At 32.3% G+C, this 24,868-nt stretch overlaps 1 protein-coding gene across 1 annotated transcript in view; it reads left to right on the top strand.

The window, feature by feature from the left end:
• CSMD1 (CUB and Sushi multiple domains 1) overlaps positions 1-24,868 on the top strand; it is a 1,041,152-nt gene that overhangs the window by 857,552 nt on the left and 158,732 nt on the right. The window contains 7 exon segments of the mRNA XM_079329059.1: positions 4,059-4,185; positions 6,003-6,205; positions 14,495-14,686; positions 16,757-16,895; positions 19,708-19,895; positions 21,768-21,962; positions 24,324-24,440. Of these exon segments, the coding sequence (XP_079185185.1) occupies positions 4,059-4,185; positions 6,003-6,205; positions 14,495-14,686; positions 16,757-16,895; positions 19,708-19,895; positions 21,768-21,962; positions 24,324-24,440 (1,161 nt within the window).

The raw sequence follows: 24,868 nt of genomic DNA, 5'->3' as shown, positions 1-24,868 counted from the left end.
ATGTTCTGGTATGATTGGTCTGGTGTTTCAAGAGAAAACCCAAGTATTCTCTTTCAATACTTAATGAGATTATAATGGTGTAAAAATGTTTTAAATTTCAAGTAAAGATCAAATGTGGAAGTATAACTTCTCTGAAATAAGTGGTTTGCTATTAATGGTTACAAAACTACTGGAAAACACTATTTTTTTTCTGTATAGCAGCCTTTGATGGAAGACTACTGCTTTCCTTCTGATGAAGCCTTGGGTGACTGAGTCTGATATACTATTACAGGCAGTGGTATTGTCTAAACACTTCATAAACTAAGAAAGCCCCATTATAAAACAAATAAGGTTGTGGGTGTTTTTTTTTTTTCTCATCTATTTTTCCTGATGAACACAAACCTGCAGTCTACAAATGAGCAAGCTCCCTTCCTTTCAAATATTCAGATTAAGTTGAAGATAAGTGCCAGAAAAACATCCTTGAACAGCTTTTCTGCTGTCTTAGAGGTAATTTTCCCCACTTGATTCTAGAATTTTATCTGTAAGTTTCCTTCATATATATGAGGTCAAAACAACTATCCGGTTTTGATGTAAAGACTTTTCCAGGCTCTTTATGCATTCAAGTCCTCATGCTCTTCAGTTTAATTGGTTAGCTTCCTTTTATTCTAAGTTTGCCCTTTTGTAGAGAAGACCCATAATTAGTCCCACCTTTGCCTATTTCCCCATGTATTTTAAATGAAGTAATTTCTCTAAGATCTTTTTCTGCAATATTTTTTGTGCCTGTGTTCACTACCAAGCAAGACTTAGAATAACCTCTAAAATACTTGTTGGTTTCAAGTCTATTAAATGAATAAATCCAAGCATCTACCTACTTCCTTTTGTTTGTATGATTATTTTTCTTCTAATCTATATGTGGGATGTTAAAATATCAAATATGTAACAGTTAGAACAGTAATAATTCAAAAAAAATCCTGTGTATTCCAATCTGACCTGGAAGATGCTAGGGAACACAGGATCAAGTAAATCTAAAGAAAATTGCCATCTCTGCTCCAGTAGAACATGTTTCATGATCCTTCTTCAAAACACTGTTGACCAATATGTATGTTTTTTCACACTGACTTTATTTAATTACTGTATTTCTACCATGTAATGCTTCTTCTAGTCATGTATTTCCACCTGTACTTTCATTTTTCTTCATACCAATGAAGATTCCATATTTTACTTAATATTTCCACTCTATCTTTTTCCTTCTTTTTTTTGTCTTTGATTTTGTACCTTGCATTACTAGATTTAGTTTGTGTATTTTTTTTTACAATCTTTTGAAATAAATTGTGCCAAAATTTCTTGAGAATTTTATTTAATCTCTTAGTGAAATTATGCTCCTCAATCAATAGAATAATCAGTTTTCTTTTTCTTTCCTGAGAGAGATTCTGGTCTTATTTTCTGTTTGTTCAACCCGAAGGTATCTTTCTATGTGCTTTTATCTCTCTACATATATTTTAATTACTGTCCTTGTTCCTCTCCTTAAAATAAAATTTTGGGATTGCATCAGTTCTGTACAAGCTACCTCTTCTTGTTTCTAGTTTAAATCTCTTCTGGACCTCTAATTAGTTCCCCAAGAAATCAAATGCTTACTGTGCTCACTTAAAACCTTCTAAAAGTGTTTCTTTCTAAACAGTCTCTTACAGTCTGTTATCTTCATTAAATTATGGGGGTATTTACTGTTCTGTGCACAGGAAAGCTTGCCATGAAGAGCCCTGAATACTCAGTTATATATATTGGCAGATTATTTCAGCACTGCTTCCCTTTCTCTTTAGATTTATAAAATCTCTTCTTCCATCAGTTTTATCTTATCACAGTTTTCTCTTTTTCCAGTTTGATTTGAAGGACTTATTTTTCTTCCTTTTTCTGAAGTTGTCATGAAGTCTCAAATATCACTTTCTTTCTCAGAAATATTTTCTTAAAACTTTGTGGAGATGTATTATTTTTGCTCCTAGACTAGATCATATTTAATATTTGCTGTTCTCTTCACTGACATTTATATTTTTCATTGTATTCACTATCATTTCAGTCCTATTCACAAAAAATTCAAGCCTATACACAGACATATTCCACACATTCTACATTTGCTAATTTTTAGTGATGAACTGTTGTACTGGTCTTAGCATTCATTCTTATTTTCTCTATGTTCTAAACCATATTGAAGAAAGCCAATGAATTATTTTAAATCCTTCTCTAGAAGTTTCGTGAAATGTTTGTCACTTCTGTAAGTTATATTATAGTTGTTTATATACCATGTTTTTTGAGGTGCTGATTTTACAGTGTACTCATTTCTGCATATTGGAACACAAAGTTTTTGAAATATTTTTATAATACCTTCTGAAATCTTTCCTTTGATCTACTCTTAAAATGGATTTAAAAATATATATATGAAATAGATAATGCATCATCCTAAATTTTATGGTGTATTGTTTTCTTAAATGAGCCTTCTCAGAATTTTAAATCAAGTATGTCTATTAGTTTGATTTTAAATTTTGAGTTCACCAAGTTAAATTTAGTTCTTTGGTAAATACAGTAATTTCTTATCTGTAGCTATTTACCACAGTGATTATTGCAATCCAAACCTTCTTGTATAATGGGAATTAATTGAAATCCTAGAAGAGGGTTACTTTTGAAGAAATTTTGTACTGGAGTTGCTTCCTGCTTCCATGGACACAGAATTCCTGGATCTTGTAGCAAGGAGTAAGCCCTTTATTCTTTGTGAACACACCTTAAATAGGGAGATAGAGTTTCCCAGCACACACACGTGTTTGTTATAATCTCAGGCACTCATTTCCTTTTACAATGATGCATCTGCACTCAGAGTCCAATAGATGGTTTGGGATTCTCACCCAGGTGCTTGTCTGCTTACAGCTGGCTGGGTTTCAGATTGCAGCTTTTAGACCAGCTGTAGAATGCAATGCCACATGTAGTGTTTTGAGTGATCAAACCAGCAGGATAAATAAGTAAATCAGTTACCTTATTTCCTCTATGTTAATTTTACCTTATGGTAACAACTTGGTTTGTGAGAAGTGACTTGCTGACATGTACAAGGATTAATAGTTGTTAGGAGTATTGCTGACAAATTATTTGGTTCAACTGCCATGTTTTTTCCATCATCTGTGTCTTACTATACTTGGTGTACATCTGTGCTTCAATAAATCCCCATGGTAGGGGTGTTTTTTCAACAACTCTACTTGTAAAGCAACACTATAAATGTAGTAGAAATTCAAGTACATCACTTAACTGAAGGATCATGGATCCTTTTTAGGTTAGTGCTGCATGACTGTTACACAGTTCCCTTTCATCAGGGTGTGTCTTTACACTGGCCAGACAACAGCATAATGCTCTAAACAAATAAGATAGGAATAATTTAATTATGGATGCTTAGTATTGCTATTGGTCTCTCCACAAAAACAGCATTGATAGTAAAAATGTTTTAAAACAGATGCCACATATTATCAAATCATAGCTTTCTTATTTACTCTCCTGCTTTGCAAACATTTGGCATTTAAATTTTTAAATACCAAAGGAAATTGCTAGGCAATACCTACTGCTTTTTGGTGTAATTAAACCTGAAGTTATATAGAAGTAACTTGAAAACATTACACTAAAACAATTTTGACATTACAGTAAAACAGACAGATATTTTAATTATAAAATTAAATGCTGAAAAGCTGGATTCAAGCATTCATTGTTAGAAAAGCTAATCATGTTAAATGGGAAATTTCTGAACTATTTTTGCTGTCTTGCTAATGCTAAAATTGTGCTTTTGTAGTCTCAGTACATATTGAACCAGTCTGGTCAGTTAAGTAACATAATCACTGAAGTATGGTTTATTTATTTATAACAAGATAGGAATGAAATAACTGTGTTCATTTATAACTTATGTGCATATCTTGGTTTGTATGTATGTGCACTACTTCAGAAATATTAGGTTATTCTGTTAACTTTTTAGAAAACACAGAGATGTGGAATGGATGGGAAATGGATGTGACAATTACTGTGGGTTTTTTAGTAATTTGATCCTTTTTGTGCAGCTGAGTGTGGTGGTCGAATTCATGCTGCTACATCGGGGCGCATTTTATCCCCTGGTTACCCAGCACCATATGACAACAATCTTCATTGCACTTGGATTATTGAAGCAGATCCAGGAAAGACAATAAGGTACACACTTAATGTCAATATTTATGGTTGACTTCAGTGTTTTATAAATTGTTTTTTATTATTCTTATATTTTTCTGTAGAAGCTGCTGGGTTTTACTGGTATAGTCAAGGTATCCTTCTATAAAGTGTTGTATCAGTTTTCCTGGGTTTCTTATCTGTTCAGGAGTAAAGTCTCTAGATATGGGACAAGATGAGCAGTATTCAAGGTGCATATGAGTGTCACCTCGCCCAAAAGTTGTCTTTTGCACAGGACAACACCAGATTCCACAAACCCCAGAATATATTCCAGTGTTAATTAGCAGTATTAAACAGCTTACATAAGAGTGAATAAGAACTTTAGGAATCTGCATAATAAAACAATGGATCCCTGGTAGGAAAAGAATATTGCATTCCCTCATCCTCTTCCCAAGATAGCTCTGCCAGGACAACAAATCAGTCAAATATGCCAGGGCAAAGCACAGATCCATTATTTGAGTTAACATGTTCCCAAATTAAGGAAAATGAAGAGTTAATCAGTGAAACCAACTAGCTCTGTGACCTGCACAGTAACTTGACACCTAATTACTACCATAGCTATTGTACCTTCATACAAAACTGATGCTATCTCAAGACCCACATTGGGCCCTGAAAAAGTCTGTACTGGGTTGATATTGTCCCTCCTTAGCAGGATGGGGCAGGGAGAAAAAAAAACTTTCAAAAAACCTCTTGTGACTCAAAATAAACTCAAAAAAAAACCAAAAAAAAAAAAAACAAAAAAAAAAAAAACCAAAAAAAAACCCAAAAACCAAAACACCAAAAAACCAACCAAAAAAAGCAACAAAAAAACCACAAAGAAAACAAACAAACAAAAAAAACAAAACAAAAAAAATAAAACAAAAGCAGAGGTCCATTCATAGAAGAAGAGGAAAACAAAAGATTTATTCTCTAATTCCTCTCTGTAGGTGATGGCCAGCCACCTCTTTAGGAGCAGGCTTTCAGCATGTGTTGCTCTGGAAAACAGGGACTCACAGGCAATACAATCTAATTAAATGACAAGTTATTCAGTGGGAGCTTTTCCCCCAGGTTTTTGGGTTTTTATTTTTTTATTCATTATGTTTCCTTAAGCCAAATATTGAATTTACACTATCATGGATTATTGCAATGCATCATTTTTTTTAAATAACAATTTTATAATTAATTATTTCCAGTTAAGGACTAATCGGATAAAGAAATGTCAATACACAACTATTTGAGACAGAAAAACCCCCCCAAAAAAGAAAAAAAAAAAAAAAAAAAAAAAAAAAAAAAAAAAGAAAAAAAAAAAAGAGAAAAAAAAGAAAAAAAAAAGAGACATTTTTATATTTACCTATTCAGGACTTGGAGACAATTCACATATTTTGCCTTATAAGATAACATTCCTGAACACCTTCATAAATATAATTCTTCACCTGAAGATAAATACAGATTATTGTATTATAATAGAATTTTATATTTTATGAATTTTTGAAAAAAGCCAATCTATTATATTTTTCTCTTTTTTGATGAAATCATAGTTTGCGTACCTTAAAATATTTATCATAAAAATAAGATAATTTATAGACTTGTAAATAATATTTATAGACCTGTAATAACATTTTCTGTCATTCAGACATTTATAAACTTCATGACTCTTACAAGATCAGCTTGTTCAACAGGAAAAATGAATAACTCTGCTGGACCACCAGATCTTCTTCAGTCCTAAACAACATCTTAAAACCATAGCTTGGGAATGATTGCTTGGAGTTTCATGCAATTGTGTTTAACGAGTAATGCACAGTACTTCTACTTTTTCTTTGCAGTCTGCATTTTATTGTTTTTGATACTGAGGTTGCTCATGACATCTTGAAGGTATGGGATGGGCCTGTTGAGAGCAGCATACTTCTCAAGGAGTGGAGTGGCTCAGCTCTTCCAGAGGATATTCACAGCACTTTCAACTCATTAACATTACAATTTGACAGTGATTTCTTCATCAGCAAATCAGGCTTCTCCATTCAGTTTTCAAGTACGTAAATATTTTTCTTCTCAAATATAATAATTTCATACCCTATTTATATACATTATTCCTATACTTACTGACTCTCTCAGCTCTTTTGCAATTCCTCAGTCTTTAGAAGAAAAGAGATTATATTATTTTATTTGTGTTATGTGTTTATGCAAATGACTACAACTAGGGAGAATTTTTGGATTTACTTTGAATGTTTTGGGATTTATATTCCTTGTTTTCACCAGCAACCACAAAATTAGCATTATCTAATTAGCATTACTTAACAAGTCAAAATGGGTCTGTACATACAGAACTTTTTTTCTGCACCAACAGTTTTAAATATTCCCTCCACTGTTACCTAACAATGTATTATTTCATGTTTATGGATTATGTTGGCTAGATTTTTTTTTTATCAAAACATTGGCTGGATAATGCATGGTTTTTATGACCTAAACATTCTTGTATGATTAAGCTAAAGAATACAAGACACCTTACTACATTGAAATACACTTAAAAATTTACAATTAAACTTATCAAAATGATCTTTAGGTATAAAGTGAAAGCTCCTGGGTTTATAGAGAAGTTATGATCAATATTTACAAGTGATCAATATTTTAAAACTGGGTATGTGGAGTTTTTCTGTGTTATTTTGACCTAAAGACTGGGGGTAGGATGCAGGAGACTCTATCTTTGAATCAATCATTGCATCCCTTTATGTCAAGATATAGTGTATGTATTTGTCATCCAGACATAAGAAAATTGTGAATGAAAGTGTGTGAGTCATTCAGAAATAAGGAGTTCTAATCAGATTTCAGTAATTTTTATTTGCATGAAGATGTAAACTTGGGTTTTTTCTAGTCTCTAATGTCTCTAAAGTCTCTAATGCATTTTACATTTACCTGTTTACTTCATTTTCCTGTATTTTTCTGAATGCTGTATCTGCCTCCCCAAAACAACACTCTTTCATCAGTCTAAAAAAAACCTAGTTAAAAGCATATAAAATTGAAGACTAAAAGTTTCTCACCAGTGTGCTATTTAATATGCCACTTTTCGGTTTTTTTTAGGCAAGATAAGTTTTACATTTGTGAAAATAAAAGTAGTTTTGTGTTTGCTCTTTTTTTTTTTTGTTTTTTGTCAGGATTAGCAAACATTTTTACAGTTGTATTATATGAAAAAAACTTTATGCACAGATTTTGAAAGACAGAAATGTCTAAGCAGTTCAGTTTACCAACACATTCCTTAATCTTCAGTGGCACTAAGAGCAAGTAGAAGACTATTTAATGCTTTAAGAGAGAATAACTGACTATCTTATCCTCGTATTATAATATCTGATGGATGCAATGAGTGATCATGCTGAGAGTTGCAGAGTATGTTTTACTGGAATTAATTTGAATTAGTCATGATGAGTTGAGAGCTCTAGTATAGGAAAAAGAGTTTCATTCGGTCTGCTTGACAAGTGGAGTGTGTTACTAATTTTTTTAATTGTAAGGATAAAAAATAAGATTTAAGGAATATGTTGAAGTAAATGTTTAGTTATTTTATCTAAAAATTAGTCTAGTTTATTTAGTCTTCATGAGGCAGTGAGCAGAACACTGTGGCCTTGACTTGTAAAGATTTGAAGTAATTAATCTATATGGCTAAGTAGGAATCTTTGCATGCTTCAGTATTCATCATGTGTTCAAACTGTTGGACAGTTTGTAGCAAAGCTGCGCAGAATATTGACATTTCAGTACTTTAGTAGCTTGTATATCTATATAAAAGATTTCTGAATTGCTGAAATTTTTTTTTTTTTTTTTTTTGCAATTTCAGAAGGTATAGACATTTTGTTACAAGTCCTGTGGAGGTAATCAGTGAAGCTTTTTGTCTTTGCATCATGTGAGGGATTTTCAAGTGTTGCATCAGTTAAAGAGTATTTCATTTAACTCTTAATTGTAATTGAAGAAGTAAATTTCAAGTTCAGAATCACACAGAATTGGAAAACCTTTAGTAATACACCTTCTGTATTGGATTATGCAATTGGAATGAGTGTCTGCATCTGTGAACAGCCCTTTATGTGATCAGATAAAGGATATGCATTTCAGAATATCAGGTCAAATGAGCAACTTAAAGACAAAACATAAAAGTGCTAATTTTCATCTGGAGAATTTGTTTTACTGTGCTGTGAATGTGCTAATTAGTCTCTGTACTTTGCACTCTAGAATGTCATAATTGCATCTGACTAAAAAAGAGGTGCTGTGAAGGGGTAATGTAAGGTAGATCAGAAAATATCACCTATAAATTACTTACTGTTGATTGCAAATGTAATTAGAGGTATTTTAATGAAAAAAAATATAATTGGCTGAATCTTGCAAAATGTTTGAACATTAAAGTGCCCTGTCTTGACCACTCAGCTCAGCATGTAGAACATGAGGACATGAACTGACAAGAATGATTATGTTAATTGTAATCTCTAGTGCTTTTCATTAAAACCTAATTGCCATTTAGTTGTGCATAAAAGGACAAAAAAATGAAGTCCAGTGTACAAAACTGACCTTTACTCTGGGGATTAAATACATTTAAGCTATGTATTACAAGTCAGGAATGTCCACCAATGGTTTCTGGCAATAAGGTATAGGCAGATTTGGTATTTGGCTTCTTTATTGCAAAGAAAGTTACTGGCAGCAAAAACTTCTTTCATAAGTTAACCATTAAAAGGTGCTATCTAACCTAGCTTAATTCTGTCCTGCATATCTAAGGTAAAGAGGATAAATTTCCATCTGAAGTTGCCTTTTTCTTTTTATCAGCTAGAGGTCTAGATACACTAATAGTAATTTTCAAAGTTTTGAGTATTTAAGGCAGATGAAAGGAATCCTATATGTCTTTTCACAGGTGTCTAGTTTCCTTTGAGATGCCATAAAGTATCCTGATTAGTCTCCATCTGCTACTGCAGAAGGTCACACAAGCATAAGTCCTCTCTCCTATGTCCCAGTCCTGTGCTAATACCTTGGATATGATAAGGCATTTGAAATGAGACTAGTCACCTATGTTGAAGCAGAACAATCTTACCCTGGATGCTTAATCTCCATCAGCTCTAGACTTCTGAAAGCAGTTGGATCCCATGCTAATGGTTCTATTGCTTTTTGACCTGGAGTTTATTTTATTGAAAGTTTTTATTTCTAACGGTATGATTTTTTTACTTGATATTTACCAAATACAATAGAAGTGACAGATGATAGAAACAGCACTGGCAGTTTCTAGTTATATTGTCGTTCTTACAGGCTCTGATAACTTTAGTTTAAAAATACCTAAAATTAGTTCTACCCTTACAGTCTACCCTTTTATTCATCAGCTAAATTCTCAGCTGTTGTAACTTCAGACAACTGTATCATTCTCTTCAACTAAGTGATGAATTTATAGTTCTTTAGGTGGTTTTACAGATTTTGGCCCTCAAGGCAAATAATACATTAAAAGCATATTTTATTAACACTTTCCTTAATTAATGAATAAATAAAAATAAAAACATAAATTTGGAGATATCTGGCTTTTTTAGAATCAGACCTACCTAGGATAATTTTCTATGCCTATCTCTGGTCTTGTGTATTGTAAATTTCTCTTATTGTATTGTGTGAGCATACACTTCATTTAAAAATGTGCTGATCTCTGATTTCACATAAGCAAAGATGTGATTTTTTTTTTTCTAGTGTCAAACAATTGTCAAGATGTCAATAAAGTAGCCAAGCAATTTTTCTCAATTTATTGTAATGTTTATATTTTTTTAGAACTTTGAACGCTCATATTATTAAAAGCTAGGTATTTGTATAATTATATTAATATAATTATATTTGTATAAAACCAAGGTATTTGTATAATTGGTCTAGTCCACTTTTGATTTTTTCTGTTGTTTACATGCTTTCTCAATATTTTTAAATTTTGCTCATGAAGTATATGCAGAAATAAGCAATGATGACTAAAGATGCCTGACTAAGTCTTTAACTTAGCAACACAAGTCACCAATCATGATAATACAAGTAAGCAACTGACACCAGTTTTAATTACGACAATTATTTGGAAATTATTCCATCAGATGTTGACATATCTGTTGACAACTTGCTTCCTCTGGCAAAAGCATAACTATCAGCTGTTTGGTTGTTCCTAATGGCGCTGGGCTTAGTATGACAAATCTGTTTAAGCAATGATTTCTGCTTTTATCTAGCTTTGCAATTACGTGTGATCATTTGTTCATCTGCAGCAACTTTTACAATAATTGTGTCACCTGTCTTTAACTGAGTAGTGTTGTCTTGAAAATTGTTCCTTTGCTGTTGAAGTATCTTTTAAGCACTTGACTAATGGCCAAAGTTGCCACATTTAAGTAGTATAAGTATTTCCAGACAGAATCTTCATTGCTAGAATTCATCATGCAGTTGTTTCAGATTGATTCACAATTAAATTTTTGGGGGAAGGGACTAGCACAAAAACATATTTTTTAAGAAGTTTGTAATGAATAATGCATAATTACATATTTGCCTTACTAACTAAATAAATTTTGAGTTCAATAAAAATGAAATATATTAAGACATCCCTTGTCAAAACAAAAATGAAAAGACATAAGGCACAAGAATTCAACACTTTTCAACTCTGTAACCTAATAATTTCACAGTTCAGTGTCTTTTGCTGTCTGATAAATGTTGCATTTCATGCTCATAATAACATGGTGATAAAAACACCGTCATGAAACTGTCATTGCGCTTCTATCCACATCTAATCCATGGCCTGGGAAAGGCATCCTCAGCCCCATAGTTGGGAGCAATTCTTCATTTGGTTCCTGTGGAACCAAGCACAAATTAATCTTGTAGGTTACTTTGGTGGTTATCTCTAAACTTACGAGCTTTTGTACTTCAGACTTTATTAAAGAGGCTGCATTGGCATTTGGGTTTCTTTTTTCTTTACATTCTTGGACTATACATAACATTTAAATATGTTGTTGATGCTAATTTGCACAGTACTTAGTCTGTACATATTATGTGAGTTACTTTTTGTAGAACAAACATTATTTTATGACGTTTCACAATGTTAGTCTGAAATCACTGCAAATCCATGTTACGTCAGCTTTGATATGCAAAATTCCTTTACAAGCTTATTATTTTGCAAACATAATGCACTAAACAAGGGAATTTGTGCAATTTAAACACTGGAAAAGTCTATATTGTTTTTATAACCATGTGGACTAGAAATAAAATAAAAGTCTGTGGCACAATACTGCAGCAAATGGCTTACATGATTGTTACCACACATAGTGAAAATTATACAGATGAAGGAGATGTTTCTATTTCCTTGAAGTACGAGAGAATACAAATTTAAAAATTATATAAAAAAATAAAAAAAGAGTAAAAGACAAATTAGCTAAAAATCTAACATTTTGCTTGCAGGTCTACAGACATGCAAGTACACAATGTTGTATTCTCAAATGCAGTCTTCATTGATTTTCAATTCAATTTTTAATCAACTTTGAAATATAATTTAAGGACCAAGTACGAAATAAAATCTAAAATGGGATTGTCACAGATTCTTAAATTAGAATCAGTGAGGCTTAACACAGTGGCTGTCTGCTTACAGAGATCTTAAAATTCCTTGGCAATCTGTGGTTTTCCCAGCTGCCTGTTCTTCTGGAACGTACCTCTGAGTTCCATCTTTAATGCACACAGAAGCTTGTTCTGCTCTGAGCAGATGAGACAGTAAGAGATGGGAAATCTGTGCAGAGAATCTCTATAACCCACTGACTATCATCTAAGCTTAAGGCTAAGAGCACATATGCAAGTGCTGAGAAGCAGCAATTACTTATTTTCCAGCTTAGTGGCATTCACATCTCGTCTCCTGGCTATACCATTTTAGGAATCTAATTTTTCTCAGGCATTTTTTAAAAGTCTAACTATGTAATTCAGTTTAATTTTGCATCCTTGAGCCTACAAAGTAGTCATTGATTTCCTTGCTTTACAGTGTGTATGTTTTACTTGTTAAGTGTTATAAAAAAAGAACAGTGACAGAATAAGGTGATTTTTAATTTCTGGATTACTTATAAATGCATATGACCTCTATACCCTTCAGATATTTGCTAAATGCCAAATGAGAAAATATTAGACTTGTAATTTTTGAGCAGTTACAGAATCTCTTGGGATTCTTGAGAAGTAAAACAACTTGGAAAGGAGGCAAGTTGAAAAGTTGACAGTCTGTCTAAATGTTCACTTTACTAGATGACATGTCAGTGCTTAAATGTTTGGTATGCTATTTAATTAGGATCAAGTGTATTTGCACAATAAAAACGTTGTTATTTTCAAACACATAAAATAACTTCTGAGACTGCAAGACCAAAAGTGGAAAGAAAATTTTGGTGTTTAATAAGTATCTATGATAATTTTTTAAGTTTAGAAGTTTTTATATGAGAAATTGAGATTAACAGTGGAATTAATATTAGAAGGCATCCATCCTTTCTAATTGATGGATACTTGACACAGTTAAAATGGGAAAAGTGTTGTTTACAGAGATATTTTATAGCATTATCTTTAAAATGAAAAATTAATCTATGATATTTAAAAAAGACAGAAATTAATGACAGAGAGAGGTTCGTGCTCATTTATTTGAAAGAATTGCAAGTCTTTAACTGATAAGCACCAGAGAAATCCATTGTTCAGAGCTATTGTTGTCTGTCAAATCAGGAAGAACTTCTCTGAGGTCACAACCATGCTTTCATTCCCTTGTGGCCAAACACACTTTTGTAAACTGCACTACTACGGGGTGTCACTTCAGTTGTCAGAGTGGTGCCTGGGGAATCCTTACACAGAACTCATTAGTAGTGACAGCTATTACTTTAATTCCTGGTGGAAAAAAAGTCCACCATGGTTAAAAACCAATCATATCTTCTACTTCATTTACATACAGGAATGATCCAAAGTATGAGATCTGCTGTTTTGAAATAGAAACAAGGACAAAAAATTATGAATAATAAAATGTCAAAATTTATGTGGTTTTAAGTATGTTAATTATAATAATCCACAAATTCTCCCATAAAGATATTTTGCAATTTCTGCGATTTATGTGTCCATCCCATTTGCTAGGACATGCATAAAACCAATTTAAAAATCTGAAATTGTTGTTTCTTATTTTACTCTTTCCCCCACCCCCCCAACTTTTCTCTCTTCTGAAAATTTGCAACAAAGGGAAAAACAAAACCATTTTCCAGTTGTATAACCTGTCAGTTGTTTCAAGTTTGGAAATGTTTAGCTGCTCTTGTTGTTTTTTATAGTGGTGTACTCTTTTGGTGTGAACAGAAGGTGTAGATGCACCTCTTAATTCAGAAAATGAATTATTATGGTCAGGAAGGTTGCATACTGGTGATAGACACCAGTACCATTAATGACAACTGTGATATGACTGGATTTATGACTTCTTATACTGGTTTTTGTTTATATTTGTAACATTTGTAGTCAGTTCTTTGAAAAAGAAGTTTGGGTAAGGACTGGTAGGAAAGAGAGTTCAATTCAATAGGGACATTAGTCTCCAGAGATGGCCCTCCTTTTATTTGTAAGACTGCAAAGTTTATTGCAGCTCATGATGTCTGAATACCTGAAGCCAGTAGAAGAGAACCTGAAACCAGAAGAGACCTGGCATCTTCCAGAAATCCATAGTAGATGTACATTTGTGTATCCACTTTCTGGGTGATTATTTGCTTTAAGTCATACATACTGATTGCTCTGCTTACTTTAAGATTGCTTTTAAAATAATTTACTCTTTTAGAAAGCAAAACCCATACCCAGCTGCCAAAGACTGATCATGACTGAGATATTTTGCTAAGATTCTGTTTAAATGATCTCTAAGAAATTTGTTTCTTGCCTCTGAAATTAAAATTTCAGGGCTGCATAAACTGCTGCTTCATTTAGCCAGATGAGTGAAGAGCATTTGCATGCTGCAGGGTAGTAGGATGATAAAACAATATTATTTACTACATGATACTTACCCTGTTGTGCAAAAGGTATCAAATCTGCTTTGAAAACAAAAATATTAAAGTAAGAAAGGGAGTTACTAGTTCTTTTGATGTGTTAACTGGACAAAATTAGTCCATATTTTATACTAAAGATACTGGCAGGAAGTTGACATAATCATGATGAATCTGTGGGCAGATTTTTATAAAATTAAAGAAACAAAATGCCTTCCTGCGTTACATGAAGAGTAAATAATACAATCTCTGGTTGGAATGCTAATGTGAACTTATTGTTCATTTAATTATACGGGTTAAATATCTATAATTACATCTTTTATTTCATCATTGCCTTGCAGCTTCCATTGCATCAACTTGTAATGATCCTGGGACACCCCAGAATGGCACTAGATATGGAGACAGCAGGGAACCTGGAGACACCACCACCTTCCAGTGTGACCCGGGCTATCAGCTGCAAGGGCAGGCTAAAATTACGTGTGTGCAACTGAATAACAGATTCTTTTGGCAACCTGATCCTCCTACATGCATAGGTACTGAGATGTTAGTCTATTTAGGACTAATACAGACTGGATTTATTGTTTAAAAACTGAGCATATGGTGCTCATGCTGGAGTGATGATCTCTGCAGAGCTCAGTTATTTTGTCCTTACAATGTTAGTCTTCTCTTGATTAACAGTATTTTGGGTGTGATTTTCTTACTTTATTCTTAAAACTTCATAAAAAGTTTAAAATTACAGTCTAACAGAAATAAGTGAACAGAAGTTGTGAATTATTTAAAAAATCATGTTGAAATTGTTTCATTAGAATATTCTTCATGTAATAGTTTAGTTACATAAACTGTGATCCATTATTTATTCTGAAAATATTTTTGCTAGGTATTTATTTATTTATTTATTTATGAGTTATCTCAGAGATTAAATTCCCATCCTGTGCAATACCTTGGAAGATGGATACTTACTGGGAAAAGTAGATTCAGAGAAGGGAATCCAAGCCACAGTGCTGTTGAAAGAAATTAGATGTATTTCCGTAGCACCAGGAGAGGGTGGATCCATAGTGCTGAGGTTCTTATCAGTAGACAATAATTACAGACTTAGAAGTTTTGCTGAATTGTATTTTTGAGATCATTAATATAGGTTTTCTAGGAGTAATCAACATCTTCAAAATTATCTGCTAGGCATAGTACTTTTTAAAATCCTTGTTATTTTCTTGCCTACTAATTTATAATTAAATGAAGACTTACTTTAGCAATCCTAAACCCCAGATACAATATCACTGGAATAAACATAATGCTTTTTCTTTCTACAAGGCATTTTGGAGAGGCACTTTCCAAAATAGCATATCCTTAAACAACTGCAGTCCCTCTGTTTTCTCTGAAGTAAAAATACTGTGATGGATTCAAGATAATGGAGGATAGTATTTCTGACTCCATATCATGTAACAGAATTGGAGAAGCACATATCTTCATAGTGTCTTCTGGATAACTTATGTGCAGTGTACAAAGCAGTGGGAAAATGCTTGCTAAGCATTGGGATCATTCACAAAGTAAATATCTAAAGAAAAAATTAAAATTATATATATATAGTATCTAAGTCTAGAGTATTCATATTTTTGCTTTAGATACCATTATAATCATTCCATATTTCTTTATAGTCTAATATAAAACCCCAACAGAATAAACCTAAAAGAAAGAAGAAAATAAGACAGAAGGAAAGACAAAATCCCTTTGGGCAAAAATATATATACATAGTTACTGTTATTCTTCCATATACTTAAGGTGACTTTGAAGGGAAAAGCATATTAAAGTAATCTTTAGTGTAGGTATGACAATATTAGAAACCTTAAGTGTTCTGTAAACCATTATATGTAATTTTAAAATTTTCATAAAGTCTTTACTTTAGTATGCTTATAAATGCAGTGTCTTGAAAAGAAATCTCTTTAAAATGTTTAGTGTAGATTCCAAATTTTTAGTGCCAGCTGGTTTCCACTATAAATGTGTTTATCTTGGTTAAGTTGATTTGGTTATGTATATGCAGCCTGTCTTGACTGCTTTACTTTTTTGTTGGACTTACTTTTGTTAGATTTTGTAGATGTGATTATCATCTATGAGAGCAGGACTCCTTATCTGGTTAAAAGTTCAATTCACGGTAACTAAATGAATTTTTTTTTTTTTTTTTTGATTTGGGTAATATCTTTACTAAGTGAATCAAACTGTTTTCTGCAACATCTGTGGTCAATAGAAATTTCAGTCGGTGTAATACTATTGAGATTTCCCAGTTCTTAAAGTACTTCCAGCCCATAAGAAATTTTCAGATAAAGACAGGATTAAGTAATACCAAAATTATACAGGACTTCCTTTTTAACTTTGTATTTTTATTTCTTTAGAAAGATTTCTTCCTCTACTGCTTTTGAATATTCACAGAGGTCACTTTTTAAAATGAAAATAGAAAATTTTTTACTAACAGGAAGCAGGAAAGTTGTGTTTTAAAAAAATATTACTAATTTTGGTAAATGTAGAAGTCATTTTACTCCTACTTAACAGCTAATATGTGCTTGTGAATTTAACAAGTGACCATATTCCTATTTCTTTTCACATTGTGACAGCTGCATGTGGAGGAAACCTGACAGGCCCGGCAGGAGTTATTTTATCACCTAACTATCCACAGCCTTATCCTCCTGGGAAAGAATGTGACTGGAGAATAAAAGTAAACCCTGACTTTGTCATTGCCTTGATATTCAAAAGGTACCATTTCTCAACGAATCGCTCTGCTTTAAAAGAATTTAAATGTCAAATCTAAAAATGGCTATATTTATAATTTATTAAAAATTCTAATTAAATTTTCTGGCTACACCCTGGAGCATATATCTAATGTGTGCTATATCATTGATTCCAAATATTGTGAAATAAAAATATGTAGCTATATGGTACATTTACTATCCAATATATTCCTGAGGAACAAAACTTTGTGTCATATCAAAAATCTTTGAAAGACCATATCAATTTGTAGAAATGCTTGATTCATGCTATTGTATAACTAAGAATTGAGACTTAAAATGTAGTGGGAATTTTATCTGTAATCAGTTCTTTCAGGAAGAAAGAATTTTTTTTTTAATTTCTTTTTAGAAATACAGCCTAAATATACTTTGTTTAAAGTGCATAAATCAGAAAAAAAAATATTGTTGTAATTACCCAAGAGATAAAAGATACTGAGATAATGTTGTATCATAATTTTAATTATTTCCTTTATGTTCCACAATCAACCTATATGTGTTGCATAGATTTTTTATGACTTGAAGTTCAGGGATATAGTCATGCTCATGCATTCTGTTTGCAATTTCTAATTGAATCAGTCCTATATAATTATCTTGCTTGCTATATCTATGGATGCAAATGCATTTATTAATCTTTTGAGAATGTTTTCTTTTGTGTTTTAAGTATGATTTTAAAGCTAAGAATTACTGTTGACTTCACTGGAATGTTGATCAGTTGTGATTCTTTTAGGATGAGATGGTGGTATGTTAAGAATTTTGCTGTATAATATTTTTACCCTTTCTGTGGAAAAAAGAAAGAATCATAAACCCCCCAAAAAACAGCAACAACCAAACACCAACAAAAAAAAAAAAAAATCCAGTTTCTTTAATTATGAATTGCACTTTATTCTCTGAAATGTTATTGATAGACACAAAATAAAGGAATGCAATCCTAAAGTACTTGAAATTACATAATAAAAAATCCATCAATTCTGTTATTCTGATATTTGATCAAATAGCATTAGTAGATAGGAATAGTTCTCCACTAATTACACCCTTGAACATGTCACATGATAGGTGTAGTAAGTGGCATATTTCTGTGAATTGCCTAAATAATCAACTCAAATCCTCCATTTCAAATAAGATGAAAGAAATTTACAGTTACTCAATATTCAATACTCATTTCTTTATAAGTATTATTGTAGGAAGTACAATATGAGCAATATAATGGAATTTTCTGTTTATGTTATACTTCCAATAAATTTTCTAAATGGTTGCAGTCCAGTAATATACACACTTTTCAGTACCTGAGATTAGACAGGCCTGGAATTCCCTGGTGCTTCTTTATCACCCTTCTTACAAATTGCAGTAACACTGGCCACCTTCCAGAGAGCAAGGACATCCCCAGACTCCCAAGACTTTTGGCAGATGATGGAGAGCAGAAGAAATAATGTTTTTTTGACATCTGCAAAACCTACTTTCTTAACATACCATTTTTCTGCTCATTAGCCTAACTTTTCTCATTCTTGGGCAGTATGCTACAGCTAGGCCTGTGCTGTTCTCAAGGATCTGGCTTTGAGAAGACAGCAGTGTCTGCACAGAATGTGAATCTAGACTGAGAATAGGGAGATGCATTATATTTTGTCAAATGTGTGTTTCCTACAGGAAGATTGAAAACCATTGCTCTGTACAATTTGATTTTCCTTGGGGTTGGTCTGTAGGTTTCTATTCCTTTTATCACTTCTAAAATTCTCAACTAAAAATTATTTGTCTTAGCAAATATTTTAAAGTATTTTTCTGTCTTCTCTTACCTCTTGTAAATAGAGCATCAAATATTATTATACGAAGCTGTTTCCATTTGGCATTATGATTTTTTTTTCTGCTGATTACTTAGCTATAGTTATTATTCCTTTTGTTTTACATAATTTGGAATAGTTTGCATCTAACAGATATGCTATCTAATCATATATAATTGATATAATAGAAAGAAGACTTCTGACCAGCACACCTGGGAAAAAAAAGCAAATATTTATTTATTTTGTTTCACAAAAATAAATAGAAAAAAAAAATCTGTTTAACTGACTGAGTCCTTGCCTGGTATTTTTAATGCATTTTTATTTAATGTAGTTTTAATTTTCTTATCTCTTCTTCAGTATTACTCTCTATTTTCATAGAACTGCTTGACATTTATCTTTATGTTGTCTCAGAACTCATCTCAAATTCCTCTGAAATTCACTAATATTATTTTCATAATTACATTGTAAAACATAAATGTCACCAAATATAGCATAATATAGAGAGTTCAGTGAGAATTCATCTTAATTCACATTAGTTTATCATGTCTGATATGTGGTGGGTAAGAGCAAAGACAAGTTCCAAGATAATGGTCTATCCATATGAATGCATCTCATTTCTAAATTGATAAAGATATTTATAGTGGGTAGCTTTGGTATCATGCAGTTTAGCCATCTAAAAGCTGGACTTGTAATTCGAGCTGTTTTTCTGGGTCATTCGTCTTGTCCTCTGGTAAGAGGAATTTCAGCCTTTCTGAGTCATGGTTCTTGAGAAAGGTATTTAGGATAGGTGGAAGGATATTCATAATGGCTTTTGGAAAGCTGAATGTGTTTATATCAATGATAAAAAGAACTACACAGTGAATTTTTACCACAAATGATGCTTAAAAAGACATTTGTTTCTGGTCAAGAAAATATGTTAGGCAGAAAATTTGTAACTACAATCACAGTAATGGTTAACTTATTTAAAAAGACCCTGAAGACTTAATTATTTTTTCCTTTTATTTTCAGTTTCAATATGGAACCCAGTTATGATTTTCTACATATTTATGAAGGAGAAGATTCCAACAGTCCTCTAATTGGCAGTTTTCAAGGCTCACAGGCTCCTGAAAGAATAGAAAGCAGTGGTAACAGTCTATTTCTGGCTTTTCGCAGTGATGCTTCCGTTGGGATGTCAGGATTTGCCATTGACTATAAAGGTACTTTCTCATTGTAATCTAAATAAAAAGAAAACATGTTACTTAGTAGTTATTGAGACTCAAATCTGTTTACTTCTGTATGTACTCATAAGTGAGCTGCCAAATACCTTTACACATACAAAATGTATGTTTTAAAAACCATTTTCTTCATGTGAAAGAACACAGAAATCCTATTTTGAAATCTCTTTCACATCACTTAGGCACATTTTCATCTTCCAGAAAAAAAAAAAAAAAAAAGTAGAAGATGCACATCAGAAGTAACATTCAGAAATAAGTTAGACAACAGTGAAATTGTCTTGCCCAAGAAGGCCACTTGACTGCTTCTTCTTTCTTGTCTACACAATTCTTTTGAATCTAAAAATGCATTTTTGAATTTATACTACTGGACAGTATTTGCTTTTTTTTTTTTTTTTTTTTCTGGAGTGGGTGCCTCTTACTAGATAGAGATTGGATTATGCTGACTGTTTATTAAAGCCCGATAATCATTGGAGATGTTGGTTTCTTTTCCAGCCACAGATGTTGTCTATGGTTTGATTATAATCTTTGCTGAGTTTTATCAAGCTGTTTTTCAGCAGAAGTGCTGCCTCAGCCTCTTATTCTCGGCAATTGAAGAAAACCACATTAATGTACATGTTAAAAATGAAGGACAAAAAGATCTGACAAATACAGAAAAAAAATACCTATCAAAGAGGAAGGAGTGAAAAAGAACAATAAAGTCATTTTTATATGTCAGTCTTCATCTGACACCTAGCATCATGCATTATTCTCCATGTGTGCAAGATTCTTCTTCCCAAAGTAATTGTCCTGTTGCCATAAATGAAATCTTAGACTGTTTGTCTAAACAAAATCCATTTTTAAAAAATTAAATAAATAAGGGAAAGCAAATTGTTTCAGAAAGTCTGCAAGGCCTGCAAGGAAAGAAAATGCGATGTTGAGCAGAAGGAGATAAAGAGATAAAGATGGTGATTGAAAGTGTGCATACACATTTTCACTGTGTGTCTATTTTTTGTTCTCACATAGTGTGATATGAGTTCTTCTATGTAAATAAAGTTAAATGAAATTATAATGAGATAAAAGATACAAGAACAGAATACTGTATTTTAGAAACTTGTTGTACCCTATAGACAGTATGTTTTTCCTAATAATGGAATATTTTTCTTATGCATATTATTCAGTACTTTATATAAAATGTATACAATTATAGAATACTTTGAGTTGGAGGAGGCTTAAAGATTATCTAGTTTCAACCCCCCTGCCGTGGTAGGGGCACCTTCCTCTAGACTGGGTTGCTTAAAGCCCCATCCAGCCTGACCTTGAACACTTCCAGGGAGGAGATATCCAAAATTTATCTAGGCAACCTGTTTCAGTGCCTCATTACCCTCATGGTAAAGGATTACTTCCTTATAGCTAAACTAAACCTACTCTCTTTCAGTTTGAAGCCACTCTCCCTTGTCCTCTTGCTACATGCTGTTGTTGTTATCTACCTCAACCTTTTCCATTTCCTGGGAAACCAGGTATCCCTTTTCTTTCTGGAGAGGCCCCACATTTTCCCTAATCTTCCTTTTGTCACCAATATACATATAGAAGGGGTGAATCCTAGAAATGGTAAATTTTATTCTAAATACTAAACTTTATTGGAGTAATTCAGCTTCATTGTATTTTCCTCTTCCAGATAATGAATCTTAAGCAAACATCCATGATCCATCATTCAACAAGATGAATATAATTCAACAAGAATAATATAATAATAAGCTGCTGAATAATTTAAACTGACTGAAAAAATACACTAATAATAGTTTGGGTTTGGCTTTTTTTTTTTTTTTTTTTTTTAATTGAAAGTGTATATAGATTTACTGTAATTAATTTTAACAGAAAAGCCACGGGAAGCTTGTTTTGATCCTGGAAACATCATGAATGGCTCAAGAATTGGAACAGACTTTAAGCTCGGTTCAACTATTACTTACCAGTGTGATTCTGGATATAAGATTATTGAACCTTCAACTATAACATGTGTAATTGGTGCAGATGGAAAGCCAGCTTGGAACAGAGCATTGCCATCTTGCAGTGGTATGTACTGTTCTCTTATCATTTCCCTTGTTCACCCAGTGAATTCAATTTCTCCATCCTTGAGGCTATTTACACTATTTCTACACATATATCTTGTGTAAAAAAAAAAAAAAATTAAAAAAAAAAAAAAAAAAAAGAGAGGTAAAAAAATAATTGAGTATTGGACTGTAGCTTAGTCGAGATCAAGAATGTATTCAGTATTTTAAAATGTCTTTAAAGTCTGGAATCAATACATGTTCCTCTAGTGAATGCAATGTAATATGTATGATTTTTTAGACACTCAGTATTGTTTAGAATAGCTATCACAACCATCTCAATACTGCATTAATTGTCACCTTGGAATAAGACTTACAATTACTGAGACAGATTAAAATGACTTCTCAGAAGTTGGGCTAACTAATCTATCCTCCATTCTTTGTTTCAGTGTTTGTGCTGTGTGTATATATATATATATATATATATATATATATATATGGAACAATTTTAACAAATTATAAGAAGTAACATATATTAAAGTCCATAAAGTAGTAATTTATTTATACTGAAAAATAGTCTTCTGAAAAATTTTAGATTTTTAATTATAGAATAATGGAATAATGCAATTTAGAATGAAACATTTCTATAATTCCATAACTTTAGAGCTTGTTTTAAATTAAGTGTGATACACTTTCATTGCGAAGAAATGTTCATGACTTGAGAATTTCATGTGATAGTCAAACTTTGTGACGTAGTTTCTGATATCCTCAAAGCAAGAAGAGAATGGAATAATGAAGATTTTAAATTCATGCAATGAACTAATTCCCTATAATATTTGAGTTTCACCTCAGCCACATAATCCTATTCTGCCTACTGATAGATCAAACTTCTATCATCTATCATTACATTGGATTTTTGAATAATTTATATAAGGCGCTCAGAGAAGATGTGGATTTAGTATTAATTGCTGCCTTTTCGTGTAAGGAAGTCAAACTTGTGCAGATATTTCAAGCACGATTTTAAAGACCTTAAAATATTTCAAAATGCCAGTGAGCAGAAAGAACAGGTCTGCTCAACAAGGCCTAAGAGCCAAGGCTGTCCAAAGCACAGGCTGTTTCACTGTGCAGAGCTCCACAGCACATGAGCCAGGTCTGCAGAGCCAGGAGCTGTAGCAGGGCACTTGCACAGCCCCACACCAATGACCTTGCTGTCCACCTGGGCCACAGGTTCTCCTCTTGGTTTCAAGGAAGTTGTTAGGTTGTACTCTGCTATATGCAAGATGCCCACAGCAGGGTAACATTGATTTACTTTATTTCTTATAGTGAAATGATATTTTCCTTGCTTAAAAAGAAATTAACGTGACTATGCTATTTTTAAATAACCTTATTTATCCATTTATTTATTTATAAAATAATTTCAATATTGATAACTTCTTAAACAATCTTTTATTCGGGTGAAAACTATAGTTTTTATGAAATCATTTCTCAAAATAAAAAGAGCACTGAATTGCATTAAACTAATTTAATGCAAGACTTATATTTTAATGAAGATTTTGGTAGGAAGCCAGGCTTTTCCAAAATGTGAGAAGAGTGACAGCAATACTTTGTTTTCAGTGTATAGAAATCTATTTACTCAATATCTAACACAAGGAGTTATTTGAACTTAAAAAAGCCATTCTATTTATCCCTTACTGTGCCCCATTTACAGCCTATACATGGAGGGATGTGCCGTGCTTACACTGTTCATTGTTTTCTCTTCTACTCATACATGTCTTGACTTGTCTTGAGGTTTTGAGTTTTACTATTCTTAAATATGTCTTCTAACTTCTGTAGTAGTATTCTGTAGTATTTCTCTTAGCTTTCTGTTTTGTTTTGGGTTTTTTACATACATATGAAGCCAAAGATATTTTTCTATGTCTAATCTATGTGCGCTATTTATAGCCATCTAGGAAAATATGAAACTAAAGCAATTTAAGAATACTTACACAATACAGAATTTTTGGCATTCTGTGTAGGGTAGTGTCAGTGTATCTATGTATTCCTCTGTGCCACTTTAAATGTAGTACCATGTATTTTACTGACCTGTTTTTAATATGGATAGATGTAGATATTCAAATGAAAACACAATCTTTCAATTAAATAACTTTTATTTCCAGTTCTACATGAATACTTATAGTCAAGTAAAACTTGCATGTATTCCAATTTTCAAGAAATCATAATATATTATACCTGAGAAAGAATCACTAGATATTTCAGTACAGGTAAACCAAACAAAAGCAAAACCTGTAAAGTGTCATTTTGTGATCTTTAGATTTTTTTTTTCTTTTCCCAGACTTCACTTATATAGACAGCTGTAATAAATATGTTTCTTTGTGTTTGTTTCTAGCACCATGTGGAGGGCAGTATACTGGATCAGACGGAGTGGTTTTATCACCAAATTATCCTCATAATTACACTGCTGGACAGACTTGCCTTTATTCAATAACTGTCCCTAAAGAATTTGGTAATAATTTCTTCTATTGATTTATCAATCATTATAATTTTCCTACTGTTCAAATATGTAATGATGTGTGTAATAATGACCTTTATGTGTAGTAATGACCCTAGGTTTACATTGTATTGCAAATTATTTATAAAAACTAATTATATTCCTGACATGGAAAATGATTCTAGGATGTTAACCTTTTACATCTCCCTAGAGTAATCAATTGACTTCAGATAAGACATCTATGTTTGCTGTCTAAGCATGTCATGAATACCTTCATTGTTTACATTATTCATCATGATAGGATGGTCAATCATTCAAGCTTCCTGCAAAGTAAAATCAGGGGTCAGAAAACAAACTCTTATGTTCCTCTTGCATTTTAACTCTTTGGTTTTCATGTTTGACAAGGGCAAGATAAGTGGAATCACATTTGTTCAAGATGTACA

The sequence above is a fragment of the Erithacus rubecula genome (assembly GCF_903797595.1).
Source record: "Erithacus rubecula genome assembly, chromosome: 2".
Taxonomy (NCBI): domain Eukaryota; kingdom Metazoa; phylum Chordata; class Aves; order Passeriformes; family Muscicapidae; genus Erithacus; species Erithacus rubecula.
The sequence above is the reverse complement of the archived record's forward strand: the minus strand, read 5'-3'. Positions and strand labels throughout refer to the sequence as shown.